This window comes from Amborella trichopoda, chromosome 11 (genome assembly GCF_054954075.1).
Source record: "Amborella trichopoda isolate Santa Cruz 75 chromosome 11, AtrichopodaSantaCruz75HAP2 v2.0, whole genome shotgun sequence".
Classification (NCBI taxonomy): domain Eukaryota; kingdom Viridiplantae; phylum Streptophyta; class Magnoliopsida; order Amborellales; family Amborellaceae; genus Amborella; species Amborella trichopoda.
Window position 1 is genome coordinate 46,376,505 of NC_142346.1, and position 25,393 is coordinate 46,401,897.

The 25,393-nt window shown below is 36.7% G+C and overlaps 2 protein-coding genes across 15 annotated transcripts; one reads left to right on the forward strand and one right to left on the reverse strand.

Moving 5' to 3' along the window:
- Positions 1-255: 255 nt before the first annotated feature.
- LOC110006715 (uncharacterized) lies at positions 256-16,740 on the reverse strand. 14 transcript variants are annotated; one of them, XR_016043729.1, is made up of 9 exons: positions 16,607-16,697; positions 14,328-14,703; positions 12,265-14,193; positions 11,098-11,248; positions 7,573-7,642; positions 7,187-7,255; positions 3,376-3,480; positions 779-876; positions 256-574 (listed from the first exon to the last, which is right to left on the reverse strand). XR_016043729.1 is itself a non-coding variant. In XM_088851047.1 (8 exons), exons 4-7 carry the CDS (start codon positions 7,244-7,246, stop codon positions 855-857), a joined length of 306 nt encoding a protein of 101 aa, XP_088707173.1. In that variant the 5' UTR covers positions 7,247-7,255; positions 7,573-7,642; positions 11,098-11,258; positions 16,607-16,693; the 3' UTR covers positions 256-574; positions 779-854. The 14 variants fall into 14 exon arrangements, 7 of the variants coding, with proteins under 7 accessions (XP_088707173.1, XP_088707174.1, XP_088707175.1 ...); XR_002279916.2 differs by lacking the exon at positions 779-876; XR_016043728.1 differs by lacking the exon at positions 779-876 and having other exon boundaries at positions 11,098-11,258.
- Positions 16,741-16,836: 96 nt separating this feature from the next.
- Positions 16,837-23,739, forward strand: LOC18427688 (zinc finger/BTB domain protein). The gene is made up of 3 exons (XM_006836737.4): positions 16,837-17,137; positions 20,625-20,739; positions 23,427-23,739. Exons 1-3 carry the CDS (start codon positions 16,922-16,924, stop codon positions 23,498-23,500), a joined length of 405 nt encoding a protein of 134 aa, XP_006836800.1. The 5' UTR covers positions 16,837-16,921; the 3' UTR covers positions 23,501-23,739.
- The last annotated feature ends 1,654 nt before the right edge of the window (positions 23,740-25,393 follow it).

Genomic DNA, 25,393 nt, shown 5'->3' on the forward strand with positions numbered 1-25,393 from the left:
CCATACATCTCAATGTTGAAATGATCAATTAGAGGGTTTTTCAACATTAAAACAACCCTTCCAATAGATTTTTGAGGTGCATATGTAATTCTACATTTTTAAGGTTGCAACCTTATATAAACTTTTTCTTTAAATATTGATACGGGCAACTTTGTTTTATGTAGATGGTGACTTCGTAAAAAAAAATGAGAAAAGAAAAAATTGCACAAGAGTAAATCACAAACACAAGGCATCACAACCACTGAAGAAGACAGATAAATCTAATGAAACATGCAATACATAAAAAAAAAGAAAGTCGTTATACATTGATATATTTCCTGAGGGTATTAAGCTAAACCTACTTGAAACTGGAGACTATATCAAACGCTTGTGCTTGCTATGGTTAGAAGTGATCACTGGTATCTTCCATTAAGATAGTGATAAACTGTATTAGCAAAGGCTACATTGGCAAATTTAATTTATTATAAATATTTTTATTAAATAAAATAGTATTAAATGGACACAAATTTAAGCTTGCCATTGCCACCATCATGGACATATCCAAATAATCTTCGTCATCAGCAAACTCAAAGTTCTGAAAATGCAACCCAAGGAACTAAATATCAGCACCTTAACAAAAAAAATTGCGAACAAATAAGAACAAGAAGTCCAATAAAAATATGAAGATGATAATAAATATAAGTTGGCATGCAACCAAAAGCAAAACACGATGAAATAAAGGAGATGGATCATGTCTAAATTTTTTGATGACAGAGAACTGCATTCAAGTAGGACTAACCCAACTCTAAAAATCTGGCCATTCATCTATATGCATCAGACTGCCCCTTAGCTTCAATTTAAATCTTGTTTGCTTCCTAGTCACTGGTTCTTGGATGCCTGAAAGAATGGTCCATCCTTCAATTCTTACTGCTTTATGAAAAAGATGGATTTATACCATACATTACTACAAAAAAAGGACGGATTCATGTCTTTTTATCCAGATGGTGAGGAAAGCACCTTTCTGTGGACCTAAAGAAGGAATTTTACACATCTCTGTCACCTAGCTCTAGCATTGAAGGCTGCTAGAACTCAGTTTGTTGAGTACGAAAGACCAAATATATTTTGAAACAGTCTCCATGCACTTAGTTTGCAGAGATTTGACAAGGCAGATGAATGTAATCGATTTCTCACCAGTCCTCCATGAGTTCACTCTAATGGTAAAAACAAATGATTGAAGTACTGGTCCTTACATTGTCAAATTAAGCATACTGTTGTTACTAGAGAAAATGATGAGGTAATCTTGAGCATGGATACTTGCATAAGAGAGAATTTGGAATAATTGATCAATTAGGTAAAGCTAAATTACTTTATTGGCATTGAAGCTGAATTACCTGATCATGAAACTTCTCTCCCAAAGTGAATATTTGTTATTAAGATCAATCTCTCTCAAAGCAAATATACTTCGCATATAACCAAAATTGGATTGTTTAGAAGCAATCCATGTGACTACCTATTGAACAGCATCAAGGTTTGAGTAGTGACTCCAATAGCAATTTAGAGGACACCACAATATACAAGAAACATTTGGGCATTATGTTAAAAATGTCAGCCGCCCAGGCGCCTGGCCGGCCGCCCAGGATATTAGAAGTTCCTAATATCATATGACCTAAGTTTCAGGATACTAAAAGCTAACAAAATTTAAGAACTTTTCTGGACTTATTTAGGTTGCAATTTTGACATACATATGCAACTAAAAGTCAAGAACACAATAATCAAAAGTCTCAGTATAGAGTAAAAAATAAGAACAATCATAATTGATGCTAGGGAATTTGTCAAGCTGTCCTTTTGGAAATTATATTCAACCCAGTGGAGGCTATGTTCAATGAAACCTGATGTATATTCACATTGCAGCAAATTAAATTTTCCATGAGAGCACAAAGAATCTTTAAGTTGTAATACGTAGATGATCTCCCAATTGGGTGCACTTTTATACTTCAGGTTTAAAGATAGTTTCATTTATATTCGTGTAGCCTCATGTACATATTTTGGTATTGTTCTATGAGAAGCTATTAGAATTTATACAGTTCTCATAGCATAGCCCTTTGTCATGTTACAAACACAACAATCAGTAAACATGAAGCCTAGTTCTTGCTCCATATTTTCCTACCATAATTTTCATACCACCAGTTGGCTAGAGAAACTACTAATAAGATATTACTGACCCGATTCTGAACAGACTTATTTATTTTGACCACAAATCCCAAGCCAAGAAAGTGGCACCCCATTTACTGGAGATACTGAGGCTAACATCAAATCCACAATAATATGAACAAAAAAACTCCTGGCTACATTAATTGAATCAACCGGGCTAGCTGCAAAGACTAGACAATGGTTTCCAAAGACTTGCTAGCAAGGTTTTTTTTTTTTTGCAGAATACATGCACGTGATATCCAAAAGCACCTTAATAGATAACAACTCTCATAATCCTAAGTTTAGCAATATCATAAGGGGCCAAAACACCACCAACACGAAAGGGCCTTCCTTTGTAGTGTATTTGCTATACACATAAAAACTAAGGCAGACTTTGGAGTTGGACATATAAGCATAAGAGGCATAATAACCAGTTAGTGCTATTCTAACCTGATGGCTACAATCGCTCATTCAAAAGAAAACAGAGCACACTCTTAGACAAGCTTTTGCCAAACCCCATATAGAAGAATAAAAAATTTCTATCAATAATGATGAGGTAGTTGGGTACTTATTTTATTTGGACCAATTGGTTTCTCATTTTGGTCCCTTGGCAATAATACCAAATCATTCTGGGGAATCCATCATAAAGTTTCCTGGGGAAGTATATCATGACTGAATGGACTATGAAAAACCATGATTCGTTGGGTCATCCATGGCCACTGAGATGATGGAATCAATGGCGAGCCCCGATTTGTCTCCAACACTGTCCATCATTTCAATGGATGGTGATGACCCATTGGACATGGGCATTTTCATTGACCATTTGAATATCATTGTTTTTCCCAATTCTTTACGAGAGGAGCCAGACATCTATAAACTGCCATTTTCAATTCTAAAGGAACACAGCTAAAAAAGTGAGCAAATTAAACAAATGATAACAATAACAGAACAAATGCAATCACCGATTCAGAATTGAGAGTCTGAGACCTAATTTTGAGTTTATAAATAATGTCTCCGTATACTGCTATCAGAATACAAATTCCATGGAGAACCAAAGCAACAACTGATCGAACAAACAAATCGTGTACATAACCAATGGAAGGAAATAGGGGATGGATATCAGAAGTCATTGATTTTTTTTACAAAATTGTTCATTGCTTAAGTTCAGAGACAAAACTCATAAATAAATAAACCAAAAATGAGAACCTGATGATAATCATCTTCGCCAATTTCTTCTTCTTCCTCTTCATTTTTCTGATTTTCATCATCCTCATCTTCTTTCTTTTCCTTTTCAGACTTCCCTTCTTTCACCTAAGTAGCCAAGAATTTGAAGTGCACTTATCAGAATAAGGAAGAAACATACTAAAAACTGTGAAATTGTTTGAGATATGTGATAACAAATAATGAAGACTTAGTTGGAGTGGTTCAAAGCTAACATCAAATTAAAGGAGTTATATATAGTACAGGAAGTGATATGATGATTTGACAATAAGCCATATGAATTCATTACACAATTCGATATTCAATAAAAAATATACGGATCCTAGTAGTGGCAATCTGAAGTGTGAAAATATCTAAGAGATAGGAGAACCAAGAGTATAGTATTCAATGCGTTGCAAAGACTTCCTGTACTTCTCTATTTGGAAGGTGAAGGATATATAAATACAGAGTTACAGACCATGAGCATCTAGTAGCACTTCATAAAAGAGACCAACATAAACATAAAAAGAAAGAGGGGAGAGAGAAAGAAAGCAAAATCAAAGGGGAGAAAGTTTAGGCCCAACATAGAGGCATTGTTTGTGTATGCCTTCACATGCCACTGAGTCAGCCATATCACTGGTCACCATATGTCTGGTCACCTTAAAAAGCAGACCCATGCGTTGGAGTCTGCCTCACCATGGCCCAGGTAGCATGCCCCGCCTAGGTCCTCCGTCACCCAGGGATGGAAATGGTACTCGGTTTTACGGTACTTGATAATTTTTCCCTCTCTAAGGATGACAAAGGGTTAGAGGTACTCCTTCCAACGTCCCAATGTACCGAGACCTACTTTTTCTAAAAAGAACACTGGATATTTTTGTACTTCAGTCGCCATTTTTATCTCTTTGAACACTTTTCACTTCAGAGTATGAGAATTGTCATATAACTTTATGATTGCTTACTTGTGATAATGTATTGAGAGACTGACATCCCTATAGTTGAGGGAATGTTAATCATGGTTATCCTGCCAGTACCTATGGCTGGTAGTGCTAACAATTTTGGCAATCTTATGGGTATTGTGGCAGGAGAGGAATAATCATAGAAATACCATGGAATTATATGGCTAAATAGTTGAATCAAGGTTTTGATTATTCCGTGGATGAGGATGAAAATTAACTTTGAGGCCATGCAACACTGAATTTCAAAAAGAATTGGAAGGAAATTATACATAGCAATCCTCATACAAGTAAGGGGGTTCTGGAATTGGATAACACCCAAGGAAGGAATGGTAAAACTTTACTTGGATGAAAGTTCAAAGGGGAATCTGGGGCTTTCCGACGCAGGAGGGGTAATCCGAAATCACTTTGGAAGGATTCCAATGTGACGAAAGCTTGGGCAGATTCTCATTCTAGATGGGATTCAAATGACGTGGAAGCTTGGGTGTCGTTGATAGAGGTAAGGAATCTTGAACCAAAATGGAAGTAAATACAAACTGCAGGATATTTTTATTATGTGACCTCATGGATTAAAGGAAAACGTCAATTCCCTGCAGTGATTAGAAACTATTGGGAGAAATACTTCACCTTACTGGCAACATAACACTGTCAAAGTCCACCTAGGAAGGGAAGTTAACAAACCGGCTTGCAGTAAAGGGATCTCGAGAACCACTCCTCTAGTAGCATTGGACCTGAATATGCCGGTCCTTTGAGGATTCTTCAAGCTATAGCAGATGGGACCAAATTACTTTTAGTCAAGACATAATGAGATCATGGAATCTAGGAGCCAAATTTTGTGTACAGGAAACAAACTTGTACACTTTGATTACATTAATGATTTAAGTCAATTTTCAAGAAAAAAAGAAAAAAGGACACTTGGGAATCAATATTTGGCATTTCCAATGTGGCATTCAAATGACTTATGGAGTGCCAAGAATGATCATCATTGATTATTTGTATTATCATTTAATGAGTCACAGATTTGCACAATCACACATTGGATGGATAATCAGCATTCCTTCCAGCGTGGTATGAGCATTGAATTTGGGCATGTTGTAAGCCATCATATTGTGGAAATACCACAATTTCTGGGGTCATAAAGGGGCATAAGTCTTCTAAATAGGTTTGGCGCTGCTTATTAAAGCATCCAACAGCCTGCAGAGTGGAAACGACAAACCCCAGATGATCTTTAATCGTACCTACCACCCCCTAGGGTCAAGAAGCCATTAGTGTAGGCAATTGTGTATTTTGTCAACTCCGCACTCCTTCGAATGTACAAGAAGTATTTAATAAAAAAAAATGTAGAGCAAAATTAATGGATTAAAATCCCAAAAGAAACAGAAGTCAAAAAATGAAAAAAAAGGAAAAAAGGAAAAATTATGCAAAAGACACTTTAATTGGGGGAGGAGAAATAAAAAAAACAAAACCGAATATTTAACAAAATCAGGCATGATACCCTTTGGGGCTTTGTTTGAATCAATATTTAATAAATAAATACATCTGAGAGAACATAGGGACGGCTCCAATAAGCGATAAGATGAGGAAAAATAGACTCAGGTGGGTTGGCCATTTGTCACTTCAACCTCAAACAATACTGGTTAGGAGGGGCAATTTAGTTCAAGTAGAAAAGCTCTACAAGGCAAGGAGAAGGGCCCCATGTATGAAAGTAGTGAGAAAAGATATAGTGACTTATGATCTGACTAAGGATATGGCCCTTGAAAGAGCATAATGGTGGAACAAGATTAATGTAGCCCACCCCATATAGTTAGGATAAGGCTCGGATGATGGTAATGATAGTGATTGAAACAACATGGTTTGATAAAAGTAAGGATTATATGAATTAGTGCAATATCACCAAGTTCAAACTGAAAGATGCTAAGGGGGCAGCTCCAGTGACTTTTTGGGTGAATTTGCAGATTCAGAAAGAAAAATAGCTAACTTCCAAAAAGATACATCATGTTGAAGAGAAAATTCAAGGAAGAGCTGATTAGCAAATAAGGTTCACCTTTTCAAGTTCCAGCTTCCAAATATCAACTGAAAAACAAAACATACATCAACAAACACAAATTTCATCTATGAAAAGAAGAAGATGTAAGGATTCAGGCTTGGGTTTGATTGGTTAAGGTATTGACGATTAAAATACTACATCTCAATTTCAAATCCTATTGCTAAAGTTTAAGAAAAAAAAGAGGTACGCAACGACATATGGATGTTGGACATGCAGAGGCAAAGGTAAAAAAATAAAATGTGTGAAGTTATCAAAGCAAATGTTGGGAACACCTGCGTAAATCATGCAGGTGTGTAAGAACTTGGAAATCTCAAAATGGTAGATGAATCTGGCAATTTTTGTTGTTTTGGATAATTCTATGGGGAAAGGGTCCCCTGCTTGTTGTAAGAATGGAACCCAAGACATTATGTTGTGGCACCCACGACCCTGGCCACCTATGCCTTGAGCCCATTCCAATTTGGCAATTCATTTTGGCCTTGATCATTTCACTAAAATTATCAACAGTTGTCTGATGGAAGTGGGGGTAAAAAACAAACTTCGAAGAAATGATCACAACAAACATTTTATCATAGAGTAGACACTATTTTGAGATTCCAAACATCTGGAGCACATGCATGACTTGGGTCGGTAGTCCAGGCAAAACAGTGTTTATTCATTTGTTTTTTTTATTGTTAGTCATTCAAGTTTCAAGAATAGATAGAGAGGTAGACTGAATCCAAACATCTCAAAGAAAGAGGTACCTACCACCAATTAAGACGAATGTGAAAAAAAAAAAAAACAAAAGAAAAAACATAGGCAAGAGTGAAGAGAAAGTCACCATTTTTAGCTGAGTCTGGCTGCAATGTAGATTCTGAAATCTCCTTGTACAGTTTTTCATGTTTTAAGCCTGTCAATTAGCACTCATGATTATCTGAGCAATCTTCCATATCATTTAAAATTCCTTTAATGGAAAGTATGCCATATTGCAATGAACTATGAAAAACCATAGTCCATTAAGGCCACCAACATCCAATGAAATGATGGAGCTTAAGGAGAGAGTGGGCCACACACCAAAACAGGATATAACATCAATGGTGGCTCTCACTTTCGATCATTGTCCATCATCTCATCAAATTTATGAAGTATGAACCCAACAGAACATGTTTTTCATAGTATATTGGACTATAGTATATTTTCCTAAGAAAGAACGAAGACGTTTTGGACCAGCCGCATGATGCCTTGGTCTTAGGCTTCAACTTATCAGCATATCGCTCTATCTCTTTGCTTGTGTCATCTGTTAACATGTAACACCAATTAAATGGGAAAACATAAATCTAGAGAGAGAGTAAAAAACAGCAGTCTTGAGAAAAAGTAAGAAAAGCAGTCTAGAGAGATTAACTTTATTTCCCACTCATGATGCAGGCACACAGTATTTTTATTTTCGGTTGGTGCTGCGGGGAGGGGGGGGGGGGGGCGGGGGGAGGGAGAAGATTATGGCATACAGTACAGCCTCACTTGTCTACATTAGATCTGATGCATCTGGGTAAAGAAAGAGTGTGTATCACAGGTTAATGAGTCTTCCATTCACATCCTTAGAACAGGATGTGTGCATTCCATGCAAAATAATTCCATTTCTTCAATCATGTTGCAAGACTTGCATCTTCAAACCTTTTCTTAGTTAGCAATACCACCAACAGTCCCAGTTATTGATCATCTACTTATGTGCACTCCCTCCAACAATGCCTTTCGGTACCTAATGGGGAGAATGATTGGGGAGAACCAAATGTCAAAATGACTGTACTAGTTGCGTGACTGTGACTCAATTCGGTTACGAAGCTTTGGCGCTCACACCTTGAAATTTCCACCTAATTGAAGTCCTATGTGAAGCACCTTTCGGTTGCCTTGCCTCAAGGTGGAACCTAAGTGCTCAACTAGGCTGCTTTTCATTACCATACAAAGGTTCCTCTTCAAGTAGCAAATGGAATAAATGTCCATTCACAAGGATGGCTTATGTTTAATGACCTGCATGGAGTGCATTTAATGCTATAGTTAGTGGTCAAATTGGGAGGAAAAGGAGATGTTCTGTTGACTTAGAGATCAAATACTTTTAGATCTACAAAACATTGGACCCTCTAGATCATCATCATCATCATCAGAGCCTTTTCCCAACTTGTTTATTGGGATTGGCCACAGGAATCCTGGTCTGCCATTCTGCTCTATAAAGGGTCATACCCTCAGTAAAGCCATAACTTCTCATATCTTTTCTTACTACTTCCAACCATATCATTTTAGGCCTACCTCTTGCTTTCTTTGAGCCTTCCACTCGAACCAACGCGCACCTCCTAACAGGTTTTGTATTGGGTCTGCACTGCACTAGGCCAGCCCACTTAAATTTACTTTCTCTCATCTTATCACCTATTGGAGCCACACTTAAGTTCTCCCGAATGAATACATGTCGAATTTTATCCCTTCTTGTCTTACCACTCATCCATTTCAATATCATCATGTCCGCTACACTCATCATATGGGTGTGATGTTTCTTGATTGCCCAACATTCCGCCCCATAAAGCAAAGCTCGTCTCACAGATATCCTATACAACTTTCCCTTTAGCTTCATTGGTATGTGGTGATCACATAAAACTCCAGTTGCACATCTCCACCTTGCCTTCCCAGCTCTAATTCAATGTGCGACCTCTCCTTGATCTCTCCATTTTTCTGGCCAAGACATCAAAAATGCACTCTTTTTGATATTTCTAGGTCGTCAATCTTAACTACTACCTCATCTCTACTCCTATTATTACTAGACTCGCATTCTATATATTTTGTCTTAGTCCGGCTAGTTTTAATACCTTTGGATTCTAGAGCATCCCTCCAAAGTTCTTTGTGTTGACGCCGCCTCATGTCTCATCGATCAAAACTATGTCCCCAGCGGACAACATATACTACGATAGCTCATCTTGCAGGTGCCTAGTTAAGTTGAAAATTGGTCTTGAGGGTCATCACCAGCCAATGAATGGGTTAGAGGGGGAAAGGATAGTCGGTTCCACATGACTTGGATGGTACATCCCTTTTTCTTTCTCCAACAACGATCGTGCTCGTTGACTTGACCAACACTGAAGAATGCACTTATTGTATCTACGAAGCAATTCTCATGGAGCGTCATGTAGAACGGTCATCTCTCGCCTTAAATTCAAGTAATTCCATTAAACTATCAGAATTCTTATTTTCGTCCTTAGTGTGAGCAACTATTAGCATAATCTTTGTCAATGGTCTTGTTGAAATTTCTCCATCAATAATTCCCAATGGTTAATCAGATTGTTGTCTCCAAATCTATCCATTTGTTCCTAGTTTCCAAGAATTATCTGTGACACTTACTGTTGCTGCTAGATGGAGGCAGAGCAGTCAATGAAGATGCAGGTATAAACAGATTGAACAAACTTGTCTCTTAAGTCATGAGAGCAGGCATACTGGTGTGGTTCATAAGGGTGGAATTTGTAATAGAACAAAAAAACCATACTTCCTTATAAAAGAAAAAAGACCATAATTGACAAAATTTCTCAAAATATAACTTCACAGCCCTTAATTAGTTTATGTCCCATAATCTATAGCTAATTGTAGGCTTTTTTATAAAGTAAAATTATAATCCATTCACTAAAAGAAAAGTTCTATAAAAGACGAGCAATGACCAAAATACAAGCCACAAAGGCTCTCTTTCAACCTCTGAATTTGTCAACATAACAACCAAAGAATTCACTTCTTTATGGACGTCACAAACTTCCTAATAAAACAATGACTCACATCATAAATTCATTAGTCACCTGGTGCTTCTGCTGGTTCAAAAACCTAATGTGTTTGCATACGAGCTGAATAAAATGATAAATGCTCAACAATAAGGCTGAGTTTAGGTTTTATACTTGTGCAACTTTATTACAGCAATCATAATGATTTCAAGGTATCTCCAACTCACAGTTCATTATATGTCTCCAATACCCATTTTATCCAAGATTAAACATCAGCATACTGCAGCACTAGTTACCATCCACCCTATAAAAACAATTATTATAGACCAGCAGAAGCATAAATGGGACTCACAAACCATTCATATGACTTAGATATTTTTTTTCAGACTTCATATGATTCAAATCTTTTCTATTATATCAAAACAACTCTAAAAGTTTATCAGAATTTCAATGGAATAAATCAACTCAATTACTTAGGAGATTATTTTGCCAATTTTAAGAGCTCTTTTTTTTTTTGATCGGTAATTTCAAGAGCTCTTCTAACAATTTAAAGAAGTGCTTAAGAGCTCCTTTTTTTTGTTTTTTTGATCGGTAATTTCAAGAGCTCTTCTAACAATTAAAAGAAGTGCTTAACACGAATTGAGTTCAAATGCATTAACAAAAGGAACTAATTCTAGCAAAATAGCAAACATAAATATAAACAATCATTACAAGTGATAAAAGTTCCAGGATCACCTTCTATAACTAACAGGATGAACATCAATCAAAATTAAGAATGTGCATGATTTTCAAATTTCTCTATCAACTACAGCATAACTCTCATGTAAATCTTTCCACAGCCTAAGTATTTAAAATAAAAAATATAGAAACTGATCTACCCAATTTCCTTGACAAACCCAAAATCAATAAATCCATAGAATGAACTAACTTACATCTACTTCTTCAAGTTAAAATCAATAAAACCATAGAATGAACGTTAGTTCATCTACTACTTCAAAAAAAAGCTTACATGATTTTGGTGCGCTACTTTCAATGAAGTATGAAGAGGAAATATGAAATGATTGTAGCACCCTTTTCCTAAAGATAACGTCCACCTCTTCCTCGGTCTTTTCTCTTTTTTATTTGGCAACTCTTGCACATTCTGCCGTTTCCTTAGTCACCTGCCATTCTCTATCAGCAATTTTGAAAAATTAGAGAGCAAATTACGTACAGACACTATTTGGAGGTCCTCATTACCATATGGTGATACTGTTCCCATATATTATGAGCATCCAACCCCCCCTCCCCCGGCGGCCTTTTTTTCCTAAGTTGCCCTCTTGTCCAGCAATGAAAACACCAGACAGGAGGGCCTATTTTAATTTCAAATGCAAAGAGTTGTCCGGCGTTTGTATCACCGGACAACTAGCTTCTTTGTTGTTTGGTGTTTGTATTACCGTACACCTCTCTGGAATCCCCCAAAACCCAGTCCACCCTTTCTTCCCATCATTTCTCTTCTCTCTCACGCTCTCTCTTTCCTCTCTCTCTCTACAACCCAAAGCCCTCTCTCTCTGTGGAGCTGAAGCCACAATCGCAGACATTTGCTATCTGGCACTTGTTTTATTGGCCAGCCTTTTGGAAATATTTGATGTGGTTCCAAAATGTTGTCCGGTAAAGCAAGTGCCCGACACTTGCTTTAACGGATAACATTCTTGAATAATTTGCTGCGGTTCCAAAATGTTGTCCGGTAAAGCAAGTGTACAATAAAAGAATTAAACATTGTTTGCCACTTGCTTTACTGGAAAACATTCTGGAATAAATTGCTGCATTTCCAAAATGTTGTCCGGTAAACCAAAAGCTGGACAACATTAGTTTTTGTATTGTTGTCCAACACTTAGTTTACCGGACAACATTTTGGACTGACAGTTTTCTAAAATTGCCTGAATCCAATCATTATATCAATCCATAAACACTTGGAGGAATAAAAAATATACACTTGTGATATGTCATCCATGTACCCAAGAACCCAACATTAAAATACATTCTAATGAAATGCCAAAATATATCATCAAAGTATTCAAGTACATAAGTTTTGATCTCAAACCAAGCAACACCATCCAAATACAAATGTATTTTTCTAGACCACATACACCAATTTACATAGCCAAAAAATTGAGACATAAGACATTCAAGCAAATACCTAGTGAACCAAGCCCACTAGGACAGTGAAGGCCGGACGTATGATCCATAAGCACTTGCCCCGTCAGATGTCAGAGGAAGTGGACCATTGATTGGTTCTCTACAACTCCTCCTGTTGTGGCCTACGTCACTACAACGTGTACAAGCATAACCCTTGGTGTTTGTGGCTTCTATCCGCCTACACTTCTTAATCGGCCTGCCTGGGTCGCTTGGTATTTGGGGGATATACAGTTCTATTCAATTCTCCAGTTAGAGGCATTGAGTCTGGTACAGGACAGAATTCAGTTGCATAGGTAGTCCTATAAGCTTGAACAGTGAAATATGGCTCGCAAAAGTCTGTTATTTGGAGGTGACAGTGATCTATAGCTGCACTTGCATGGGTACATGGCAACCCGCTATTCCACCACACTCTACAAGTGCAGCTACGGGCATCTAGATCTACAATGTGCGTCATCTCCTCATGGATCTCATATTTTTTGCCTGCGACCCATACAACAGTATGCAGAAAACTTGACTTCTCAATCTGTTCGGCTATGACTTCTTGTGCTTTAGGCACTAGCACACCAGTCCACATTTCAACTTCCTGTTGATGTGTAGCAAATTTATGCACTAACATTATTCTGATGCCTTCGCACAGTGCAATGAGAGGCTTGTCATGTTCCTCTAAAATCCAATTGTTAAACTGCTCAGATATATTAGATGCAAGATGATCATATCTCTTGCCCTTGAAATAAGCATTCGTCCAGTATTCTTTTCCCTATTCCATTATCCATTGGTAAGCCCCTTCATCTATCTCTTTAATTTTCAACATCTCTTCCTCGAACCCCTTAGTAGATAATGCGCCCGCCGCATTCCAAAACTTCTTTACGAATACTGTGTTCTTCCATTTTCTCCTGAAATTATCTACAAGATGGTGCATGCAATGCGCTGGATATGATCCCGGGAATACACGCTGAATTGCAGTTTGCAAACCCTTCTGACAGTCCGATACAATTGTCAAACGAGGAACCATATCAACCTGCTAATGAAATGCTCCATTTAAATTCTCTAAGAACCATGTCCAACTTTCAGTGTGCTCATTCTCTACCACTGCAATCGAAACAAGAAACGTGTCATGATTAGCATCTACAGCTATTGTGGCCAATAAGATCCCCATATATGTTCCCTTCAAGAACGTCCCATCTAACCCTAACAGTGGCCTACAACCATGTAGAAATCCATTGAGGCATGGACGAAAGCTAAGAAAGAGATGCTTGAATCTCTTCTGCTCATCGGTTTGTATGACTGATATAGTTCCAGGGTTAGTGATATTCAATTTCTCAAGATACAGAGGTAGTTCAGTGAATGATTGCGCTTCTGAGCCTAGGATCATTGCCCTTGCAACTTCTTTGCCACGCCAAGCTTGCATGTATGATAATTGGATCCCATGATCTTGTTGAACGCCATTTGCAATATCTTTAGTTGTGAGTGTCATCTGGTCTTTTAGTCGAGGTTTAATCCTTTTTGCAACCCATTGGCTTCTTGCCAATGGTTGATGCGCCCTGCCCATTGGTCCTATACAAGTGTGCTCATTCATAAATTCTCCCACCCTAAAGTATTTTGACTGTCCGACTCTAGAGCAACGCACGCTCCAAGTGCAATCCAGTGCTCCTTTACAGTATGCACTCACTTTTTCTTGATCATTTCTACGGTACTTCATCACAAAATTATGACATATTGCATAATCAACTAAGTGATTACGTAACTCCACAACAGTCTCAAAATCCTGTCCCACAACTAGGTCCACCCGTGGACGTGTTGATATGAATGGGTCTCTAAGGGCGTCGTGTCATCTACATCACGTTCCGCCACAGGTTCACCCTCGGATTCAGACTCATGCTCTGCAGCTATGTTACTCGTTGTAGGGACATTCACTTGTACAGAAGGGCAGCTGTCAGAACAAATTTCGAGCATTTAGTAAGTATCGATCCACATGTAGTTCAAATATAATTCAAATTCATTTAGGAAGTACTCAGATAGTTGCAATAATATGATGCATAATTGAAGGTCTTTTGTCTCACTCACCTATCTCTTGTTGATGGAGCAGATGTATGATTGAAAGGTTGATGCTCCACTAGATTTGGTTGTGATGTCTGGTTTGCGACACATATATATACATTGGAGGCCACCATCAACATACACATTACATCTCCATCATCTATTAAATCAACTAAATCCATTGGCTTGTCCTCTTCTTGATACATAAATTTCAAACAGCTTGGGTCAAAGCTCAATATAGACCCCATATGAGCCTTTAGTTGTTGTAGTGAGTTGTCCCCATTATATAGCGTGGCTTTTAAGTTGCCCTCTTTGTAATATGCCCGTCTATCATCCTGGTTACTCTCAAAATAACCACCATGACGAACCAATAATCTCACTCCACTAGTGACCATGAATCAATCTGGTGAGGAGTATAACATCAATAAGGTCCACATAATTGGTAGAGATTTCTTTCTTCATGTCAAATATTCATTAAAAAAAATAATGATAAGAAAAATAATTAACATGTTCAATACATGTTCAATACCATGTACAAGCGATTACTTTATGCAATCCATACATTTACAATTAGTCATCAACTCATACAATTATTTTGGTATCCACGTTAATTATCGTAAGAGTGCAAATAAGGAAGCTAGGCTATTTAGTCAAATTTCATGAGTTCATCTCATTCTTAAATTAATACTTCATTATTATCATTGACAACAAGAATAAAAAAAATAAGCCAACTATTAGATTGAAATTTCACATACCAAAAAAATAATAAAACAAACACAAAAAACCCCAATCCGCCATCCTTTCTTGTTCTACTTCAAATCTCAACAAAAAACTTCAAATTTGTTCCAAAATACGACTAATTCATTCCACTAGCAAAGCCCTATCGAAATGTATAAATATTTTATCATTAGAGTGGTTTTCTGATCCAAATATGAGGTTTTTTGAGCCCCAATACCCCAATCCACCATTACTCATATTTTCCCCAAATTAATACGCAACCATTACACATTTGTGAGATTTTCTTGATAACATTACACATGTGAGATTCTCTTGATGATTAGCCCAACCGTTTATAAACTCTCATTTTTTTTCTATATTTTGGGCTGGGGGGGTGGGTGGTAGTTCAGTTTGGAAAAGGTTCCCTAGCAATGGTAAGAATGGAACTCAAAGGTCACATTCTTGCCCTACCACCCTGACCACCTATGCCTTGCGCCCATTCCCAGAAACATAGGGCTATCTTCCCCATTACTCCCATAAATTTAAGGTTCTCTTCTACCAAAAATCTCAGAATTTATTTCCACCATATTCATCGCATAATGTGTGTAGTCTACAACTATGCTTACCAATAATTATTGGGTAAGGTTTCTATAAGGCGCCCTCTCGATATTGTAGAAGGCACATCTAAATTTTGTTTGGAGATATAGTTCGAGTGTCAGAAACCTTACGATGGCTTGAAAATCTATTTTTATCTATCATTATGAAATTTAAAATTTAAAAAACAAGTACAAATAGAACATAACTATAAATCCCTGAAAATCTTGAAAATAGACAGTCCAGATAATTTGCTACAAGATATTCTATTTTTTGGATTTGATTAACTCCTTTTCATGTCCATACATTTGAAATTAACTCTTTTTCATGTCCATACATCTTGGGGTGGAGATGATCAAATTGAAGGGTTTTTTAACATCAGAACACTCTCTTTTAGAGGATTTTTTACATCGGAACATCTTAGTTCAATTGTATAATGTTGACACCTTGTATAAACTTATACCATAAAAAAAAAGGATTAACCTTCTATATGAAACCAATAAAGTGCAGTCTTTCATTCTACCAAAACAAAAATGCAAACTCTGATGTATTGATTCCATTTTCCAGTTTATTTCCATAAGAACCTGAAAGCTAGAGTTTACTTATGTGATAACTCCAATAATTCTTAGACTCACAATATACACTAAACCCCAAGTACTGTAGTATTTTCCCTATGTCTGAATCCATGCAGAATGTTTGAATGACGCCAAACAAAGATAAACTCACTTGAAATTCAAAATACATTCATTTCCCTCTCTAGCTCATATCCAATGGAACCAAATGAACATATTCCGTAAATAATATCAGTTTGAGCTGTACATCTAGCAATGAAGCAGAAAACTAACAAGAATCGTATGAACATAGCAATTCAGTATAAACCCTAATAAGAAAAAGAAAACCTCAGTAAGAATAGTTTGAAGAGAGAGAGAGAGAAAGTGTGAGAGAGAGAATGAGAAAAAGTGAGAGAGAGAAAGAAAGAGTGAGAGAAAGATTACCTTCTTCATGAGGATTCCAGTCGATTTCTGGTTTTGAGCGAAGCAACAAAGAAGGAAATAATGACATTTTGTATAGCATTTTATAGCGGGAAGCCAAGGGTTTCTCTTTTTTTTAATTTGTCAAGGGTGACCAGAGAAATTTCAGGCTTTTGCATAATTGACTAAAATACCCATAAAAACGTTAAGGTATTTCTTTTTCGCTGTGGGTATTTCTAGCAATTGTAAAGGGTAGGATAAGTCTTATCCAAGTTTATTAGCATTCATCTGATGTTTAGAGAGAGAGTAACGAGCTAGAGCTAGAGAGAGAGAGAGGAGATGAAGAAGAAGCTTTTGTCTTCTGCCCCATGGAGAGACGAGGAAAAATCAGAGAAGTTTGAAGATGCGAAGCTGAAGGTCACGAACCAACCAGGAGAAACGGCCAAGATGTACGTTCCTCGCAAGAGAAGCCTCTCTTCAAAGAACCCCCAGGACAAAGACTCTCTCACCGAAATCGATCCCGAGCTCCGATATAGCTTCCAGAGGAATTTCAATGTATTTCTCTCTCTACCCAACTTCTTAGTTTTCCATTTTCTCTCTCCCTTTACTGGATATCTGCTTATGCAATTGCGTCCAAAGAGGAGTGTGGTGTATTTTGTTCATTATGCAGATCTTCCTTTTCTTTAATTTAACTAAATGGTGTTTCAGTTTCTGAATTTCTGTATTGTGGAGGAGAAATTTATGTTCAACTTTATGCAAGAGCCATTTGCATTTTCCCTTCAATTGACTCTTTTCTATTTTTATATATAGTCATGCTTCCCTCTGTTAGGATTTTATCTGAATGAATCACCTCTGAAGCATAGTTTCTCTATTCTCAAATGTTATACAACTTGCTCTTAGAGAGCATCTAGTGCTTGCTATATTTCGGTTGTTCTGATGGTAAGTTTTGTGATTTCATGGCTTATATTTTTTACTTTTGACCTATTTAAATTGTTGGTTCTCTATTTCTTTTTTTAGTGACAATATCCCCAATTATTGTTGATTGGATTACTGCAAAAATCCCCTGTATTTTTCCTTTCTTTCTTCTGTACAATTCCAAGTGAATTATTAAGAGAGTGACCGCTTACAAAGTGGAAATGCTTGATAAATTCAATGTTCTACTTACATGAATGGGAGTGATGCTAAATGTTGTTGACTTGGATATTGGATAATATATTAGTAAACTATATTAGATTCAATCTAGTATGAATTATAAATTTGGTCCAAGATGAAAAGATTATGAAATCAAATTGTTCGTTTGTTTTCGGAGGGGGTTTGAATACGCTATGATATAGGCTTTAGGGGTTGTAAAGGGAGTGTAACCTTAAGTCCAATATTTAAAGCTCAGACACAGCTGAAACTTGACTCTAGTCAACTCACAGGGTCCCATTTTAACCGGCCAAGTCTTATATTATAAAGCTTTGGTGTTATTAAGAGTAAATACTTTTTTTTGACGAAACTAAGACAGACTCAGGCAAGACTAAGATAAGACTTTGGACTCAGCCAAGTCATGTATTGGGCACCAAGTCACATATTAGAATCGGTGATTCTTTGAAAGGCTTGGTGAAATTTGCCAGAACTGTATAAGAGTGAGTTGAGCAGTTTTAAACTTTAAAAATCAGAATCAACTACAATGGAATTGGCTAGGGCAAGGCCCACTTTTAAAGCACTGCTCTCTCTATAAGGGAGTCTGTAGAGCAAGCCATTATGGCATTGATTTCTGGATAGTTTAATGATTGAATTTACTATGTCTAGCCAGGTAGGCCACATATTTAACAACTTGGGTGGTGTTGGGTTGAGAAGAGTGGAGAAAGGAGGAGATTTTTAAGTTTATGAGGTTATTAAGGAAGTAGATGAATAAGGAATCGGGCTTAAGTCAAGACGGTAGAGACTGGGTTTTCATAGCATACCATCTCAAGTTCCATTCGTATGTTACCTTGTCAAAAAGAGGAAGTGGACGAATATCTTGATAGCTTTCCGAAATCTATGAAGTATCACATTGTTGTTTGAATATCCTTTGTCTTGAGCTACTTGATCTAGTCAATGATCAAGTGCATTTGGATGTCCTGTTTTTGCTATATTTTTGAAATCCCATGAGTCGGGACCTTGTCATGGCTAAGTAGCATTCATAAAAAGGTATATTGGGGCACCCTCATATTGGAAGGGGACTCAGCTAATATAATAACATGCCCATAAGGAGCATCATAAATGAAATTCACGTGCAATGAGCCTATCTCAGTATAAATTATGTGTGTTTGGCATGAATCCAACACGCATGCAGATTCTTTGCCAAGAGTGGATATCTGATTCTTTTCTTTTTGCTTATCTTTGTCTTTTTCTTTTTCTAATCTTTTTCATTTTGTACTCGTTTGTTTTCCCCTTTTCTTCTTTAAATAATATACATTTTTGTACATCTTTACGGAATAAATGGAACAATGCTACAAAATCAAAATCATCATCATCCAAGTCTTATCCCAATCAATTGGGGTCGGCTATGAGAAGATGTGGCAAAGTTCTACACTGGCTGCTTACCTAACGCAACGCACCTCCTTTACCTGGGCTTGGGATGGGTTAAGGGCAAGTTTAAGGTCCTCACTCTTCTTAGATCATGAATGGAAAAGAGAATGAAAGTACGGAATGTCAATTTCCAAATGATTTATTTTAAGAAAACCCATAATTGCAAATTTCATAAGAGAACTCACGAGTTATAAATGGAAAAATTCAATATTTGAAGAAGTTAGATTATGAAGGGAAACGACAAATCTTTGAAAAAGACCCAAACTACTGGCTCAAAAGATGTGAAAAAGATGTGCATACCTTTTTATGCAAAACTGATGATAGATGCCTGACTTTTGGTGTAAGTTGAGCTACAAATCAAAATACATACATAAATAAATAATCCATGAGGTGGTTCATTACAATATTATTATGTCTAGTTGTGTCATTCTGAACTTATGTCCTCATCCAATCCATGTAGATGAAACATGAGTGCATTTGGTTAAATGGAGATGCTTTAAGAATGCAAAGATATTGAGAGTGGTTAAGGCTTGTCTAATAGTGGTAGACTATAATCAGAAAGTCATGTGTGATGGATGCTTCATTAGGTGATTTAATTGTCTTGTCACTTGAATTAAGTGCATAATAACTTCTTTAGTTTCCAAGGCTGGGTGACTTTGTGACGGGAGCGTGGATTGGTTTCCTAAGGAAATTGATAGAGCGCACATGTATTGCTGACTTCTTCAAGTTTCTTCCGGCTCCATTGATGTATCCATAACTTCGTGGCCAACTGCTTCTAACCATCTTAAATTGTATTCCATTACAACCGCCTTAGGTAGATTATATCAAGTTGAATTGACTGCATATAGAGATGATAGAGAAAGTGGTTGCCTGATTGGTGGTATCTAATACCATTAAATGATCAAGTATCTTGCTGGGTGAAGATGGTCGTTGAAGGGACAGCAACTGAGGTGATGATGGATTTATAAGGGAATAGGATCTTGCGAAGCCAATGTTTATTTGATTGATAATGTTCCCATGAAGGTGGGTAAATATGGGGGTGTCAAGGGTTTTCTCAAGATGATCCACAAGGCTACAACTGTTTTTCTTTTCAATTTACTCCTATCTTATGTGCCTTCAGCTTTCTGTGGTCTCTAGGTTAATTCATATGTATAATTCGCTCCAAATGGATTACTTTATATATTTGTAAAGTTTCTCCCATGGTGTACATGATTGTGGGGGATTTCTGTTCCTTTTAGCACTGCTATTTTGCTTGTGCCTGCATGTACCTGATTTACTACATGTGCATCCCTTTCAGATGAAACTCTGAAATGATGTTTCTTATATTTTTATTTTTCAGAAAGGAAATGATGTTTCTTTTTTCTTTATGTATGTCAATATTATTTCATTTTTCCTTGTATTCATAGGAATTGTTATTATTTAGTTATGTCATGTGTGAGTTAGTAATTTTTGTGACGTGAAGATTGTATTCCTATTTATGATGCAGTTTCTCAGACGGGTCTTTAGTATTGATACCGTTGTTAAACCTCTTCCTCCCACTTTGGCGTACAATGTCTCGCGCAATTTGAGCTTCTTCACTCGCATTTTCACTCAATTCTTGGGTAAGCTATTTCTTTTAGTTTTCTTGCATTATTGTGGATTATGATAAATGATTGCTTTTGATACAAAATCTTTGCTTTTCCAAGAAAAAGAGTAGTCAGGTTTGGAAAGAAGTAAAATTGTCCTCTGGAATGTATATCTTGAGGTGTTTTAGTGCTTTCTCCTCTATGTTGATGTGCAAAAAGGTGCAAGGCAGAAAAAGTGATTTCAACTTAGGTGAAATGATATATAGGAACATTAACTTTGAGTACAGGATTTAAAATAATTATTTAATAGTTGGGTAATATTTTTATTTTTAAAATTTTAAAAAATTATTTGTTTTGGCTGTAAGTCCCCCTTCCTTATAACCAGTATTGATCTCGATAAATATTGAACATTGAGACCTTTCAAACATTGAGACCTGTTGAAATTCTGGCACCATAACATATATGTGCATTCATAAGTTTATTTTAGATGTATAAATTTATTCACATTCGAGTACGTTACAATATCAACCTATCTTGATGCAAATATATTGGTTATCTAAATTATGAGATAATTATTTGATGAGAATGGAATCACAATAAATTGAAAACTTATGAATATCACTAATCAAATTAAACAGCGTATCACGCAAGGTTAATAGCCACTCTGAATACTACTATCATGAAATTTGGAATTTTATCTTGCTTAGAGTTTATAACCAATAACTTAAATTGGTTTGTTATTGTTCTATCGGTATTTTTTTGCTTTATTGGGAATTTTTTGCTTGAAGTTACTATTGTGTTCAAGTGAGATACCACTTTGACTAGGCATGCAGATCTGCAATATAGTTGATTACGAGGTTTAAAATATTAGATCTCATTAGCTATCCCATATTAGGTTCTTAACTTTGGCCGAATTTCATCTGTAAACGACGATAAATTATTGAAAAAGTAACTAAACAACATTCTAAGGAAGGCAAAATTCAGAAGAAATGACTGAAATTCAGCCATTAATATCAGGAGAAAGAACAGTTTGAAGACAAATTTGGCTAGTTAGCTTGGTTTGCGTGATAAGGCGCCATTCAAGTGTCTTTATTTTGGGGTTAGCCGGTTAGGTATAAAACTCCCATAAACTTGTGCTGTAATAGGTGGTGTACCTTCACTTGCCATTGTTCATGGGCACAACTCATAGAATGAAACCCTCCATATTGGCAAAATGCTGTCAATGGCGGGGTTTTACTGATATGCATCCAAACAAAACAAAAAAAAGTATCTCGCTGCCACCAGAAAAATTGCAAAGGGTGTTTGTATCCAATGATGAGCTCCTGTTTTTATCGTAACACTACATGCAAATGCCTCTTTTACCATATTAAGTTTCAGCTTAGAGCATTTACATATTAAGTTTCATACAAAATTGGTGACATTTGAAACTATGGTGGAGAGCGCTATTCCTTAACCCACATATTTTTACTTAATGAGAAAGCGAACCATACAGCATTGGTGTACGATACATGATACAGGGGCATGCGCCATTAGCTTGCGATGGTGGATGGTGGAGATTAACCTTGATTCTAATGATGGACATTCACTTGGGTGGTTAATCTTTTCCATCTTTCAGCCAAAACGGACGGTGGTGCTCCTGTTGTGCAACATATAACATTCAGCAGTGGTGGGTATAATCTTGCTTTTGCCAAAACCTGGAGACATACGGGATCATAGCTGTTAGTAAAGAAGTGCTAGTATCAACAAAAGATTTCCATGTTAATCAGGATGCATGTTTAATTCCTCTCATTAACATTGCTCACTGCACTAGCAAGATTGCACCTTTCAAGAAATGCTTGCAACTAATAATACTGTTGAGATTTGTTACTCGTTACATTACAAATGGAATTTTCTTGGGTAACTTGTAAGACTAGGACCTTGATCCATATATAGTATTTAGTAGTATTTCTCTAGTCATCGATGACATGCCAAAATATGTGCATTTGTTTATTTTTGTGTTTTTTGGAGTTGGGTCGGGGTGTTTTTTGGAGTTGGGTCGGGGTGAGTGGATTGGGAATGACCCGACCCAGACACAACTGATGGGGGTTTTGGTTTGATCAACCTGGAACCGGCCCAGTTCTGGTCTGGTCTAGACTGGGCCTTGCTGGGTCAGGTTGAACCTGACCCAGGCCCAACCTGACCTAGGCCCAACCTGTTTGCAGCCCCTATGGTTGGGGCGGAAGATTCACACCCAAAACATAACATTTAGGATTCAAACCCTGAACATAATGCTTGAGACAAGCTCCATGACACTACTATATGGACAAGTGAATCCAAATATGATACCATCACTTTTGAATTCCATCAAAGCTGAAAAGAATTTTGATCTCTCTCTCTTGGAAAACTTGTTTGCCTTTCACCTCTATGAAAACAATAGATAAGAAGTAATGGTGGAAGAACCAAATTACTGGAACTATTGCTCAATTACAAGGTGCTTGTCAAGTTGCAGTCACAACCTTAGTTTGTCATCGACCCAACTTACCTACCAGAAAAGGGGTGGTTCATTTCAACCTTTGATAATTTTCCATTCTTCTTAAGCCTATTCCGGCTTCAGCTTTTTATGTTTCTTTGTCTATTTCATGGTGTCCTTGTGTTTAATACCATTACCATTTGTTGATGGAGTTATTTTTATACTTCAACCACTGCTATATGTGTTATGTTCTTGTGTGTTTCTTTTGATACAGATCCAAAAGGTATCTCTGATGCGCAAAAATCGCTTGGGTTAGGACAGGAGCAGAAAGTCCGCAATGTGCGTTGAACAGTATCTTTTTTTTTTTTTTTTTGAACGGTACTATCTTTTTTCTGTTTAATTCATGTAAAAAGAAATTTTTAATGAGTTCGAAGCTTGATCTTTTTTTTTTTGTGTGAGTTTATCTCAATGATTCTCTGTTCTATGATACCCATGCAGCTCGTTCAGTCTTTCTACTCTATCTATATCAGGGAGCACATGTAATTTCCACTGACATTATTTTATGATGAAGTTAGATTACCTGGTCATATTTTGGACCCTCTCATACTTCTCGCTAAATATGTGTGCGAGTTTGCAACTACATGTTTTCTTAAGCTCTACCAAACTCTTCGATGAAAAACAAAAAAACCACATTTTTCTGAAATTTTTTTTTTGGGGTCATTTTCTGAAATTGATAATAAAAGAGATACCAATCAGCAAAAAAAAAAGAGAAATTTATGATTGTACGGTGAACGGTTGTGATGAATCATAGCATAATTCGTTGGCCAGCTTTTTAGTTTTGAGCATCTGTACCGTCTGTGATACTGAATGGACAGCGATAACAATGGTCTTATCTCCTAAATGCATTACGGATCCTAAGTGGCCATCAACACAATCTACAAAACAAAAGCGTTTGCCTTTCGTATAACTGTTTTTTTCCATACAGGACAATTCATGATTACCGTCCTTCAATCGCATTGGACGGTCTGGATATGCCAACAATTTGTTGAGTCTTGTCCGCAAACATTTTATGAGCCAATTTTAGAAAACTCGATGAGATCATTTATCTTTGTTACAAGGAGGTTTGATACTAACAATTAAATCAATGGTAAGAATGGATACAACAATCTGGTAACTGTATGTGGTATGCTACCACCACACCCCAACCCTTTTCTTGATTCATGTCAAGGATTCTCTACATGAATATTACGTCTTTCAATAAGGTTTGAAGGCGCACATGTTTAAAGTTACAGATGCCATTTCTATAAGGCCTATGCCTTACAAAAAAATGTGCAGCCTCAATCAAAATTTTCTCCGAAAATTACTTTCAAGTAAGAAAAATTTCTAAGATGACCGTAAAATTTATTTCTACTACTAATTATAAAATTTCTAGCTAAAAAAATGGTGCATATCTTGTGGATACGTGAATGTTTAGAAATAAAAAATGTAAATAATACGTTGCAATATACATTATTTTTTAGAATTTAAAATCTTATTTTTTTCACAATAAGGTCGAGGTTATAACTTGGAGTTTTCTAACAATTTTTGTTGAGTTATGGGGGAGAGGCTTTAATTATTTATTATTATTTTTAATATATTAATCACATTATTTTAGTCTTTTATTAAAGTCATGCTTGGTATAAAGTACACTTTTTTTTTCTTTTATTTATTTATTAAAAGTAGTAAATAAATAGGGATTTGAACTGATACGTTTTTTTATTTTTAATTTGGTAAGAATAGAGACAAAGGCCTCGTCAAGTTCTACAATACCACCGTTGATGCCCAAGCCATTTTCGAAAAAAACGTGACAAGTCAGTGAAATTGGCTTTCGAAACCATTTTCGAAAAAAAGTGATAAGTCCGTGAGATTGGCTTCAACCCTTTTTGGTGAGAATGGAGTGAAAGACCGATGAGAGTTAGGTATATACTAACCCGAAAGTCACCATTATCAAAAGTAATTCAATGGGATCTCATCATGGGCTTGGTAATAGTATTGCCACACCTCGTAATGAACCGCATTTGTCATGTCATCATTTCTGACATTCCCTAAAAGTTACGAGGTCTTTTCGTCATTTTTGCCAAACCCATGAGCTCCAACATTTTCAGGTCAACCGCGGGACAGGGCTAGAGAGAGAGAGGAGAGACAGGGGTTTATGGTGAGAACCTAGAGAGAGAGATGAGGGAGGGGTTTATGGTGAGAACC

Bases quoted from the DNA above. Each gene is read 5' to 3' on its own strand.
- LOC18427688 (XM_006836737.4), top strand. From the start codon at position 16,922: ATGAAGAAGAAGCTTTTGTCTTCTGCCCCATGGAGAGACGAGGAAAAA. The intron at 17,138-20,624 runs GTATTTCTCTCT...TTTATGATGCAG, and splicing joins GCTTCCAGAGGAATTTCAAT to TTTCTCAGACGGGTCTTTAG. The intron at 20,740-23,426 runs GTAAGCTATTTC...CTTTTGATACAG, and splicing joins CATTTTCACTCAATTCTTGG to ATCCAAAAGGTATCTCTGAT.
- LOC110006715 (XM_088851047.1), bottom strand. From the start codon at position 7,246: ATGAAAAACTGTACAAGGAGATTTCAGAATCTACATTGCAGCCAGACT. The intron at 3,481-7,186 runs GTGACTTTCTCT...TTGGCTACTTAG, and splicing joins GCCAGACTCAGCTAAAAATG to GTGAAAGAAGGGAAGTCTGA. The intron at 1,490-3,375 runs GTTCTCATTTTT...GCTGTTCAATAG, and splicing joins GCGAAGATGATTATCATCAG to GTAGTCACATGGATTGCTTC.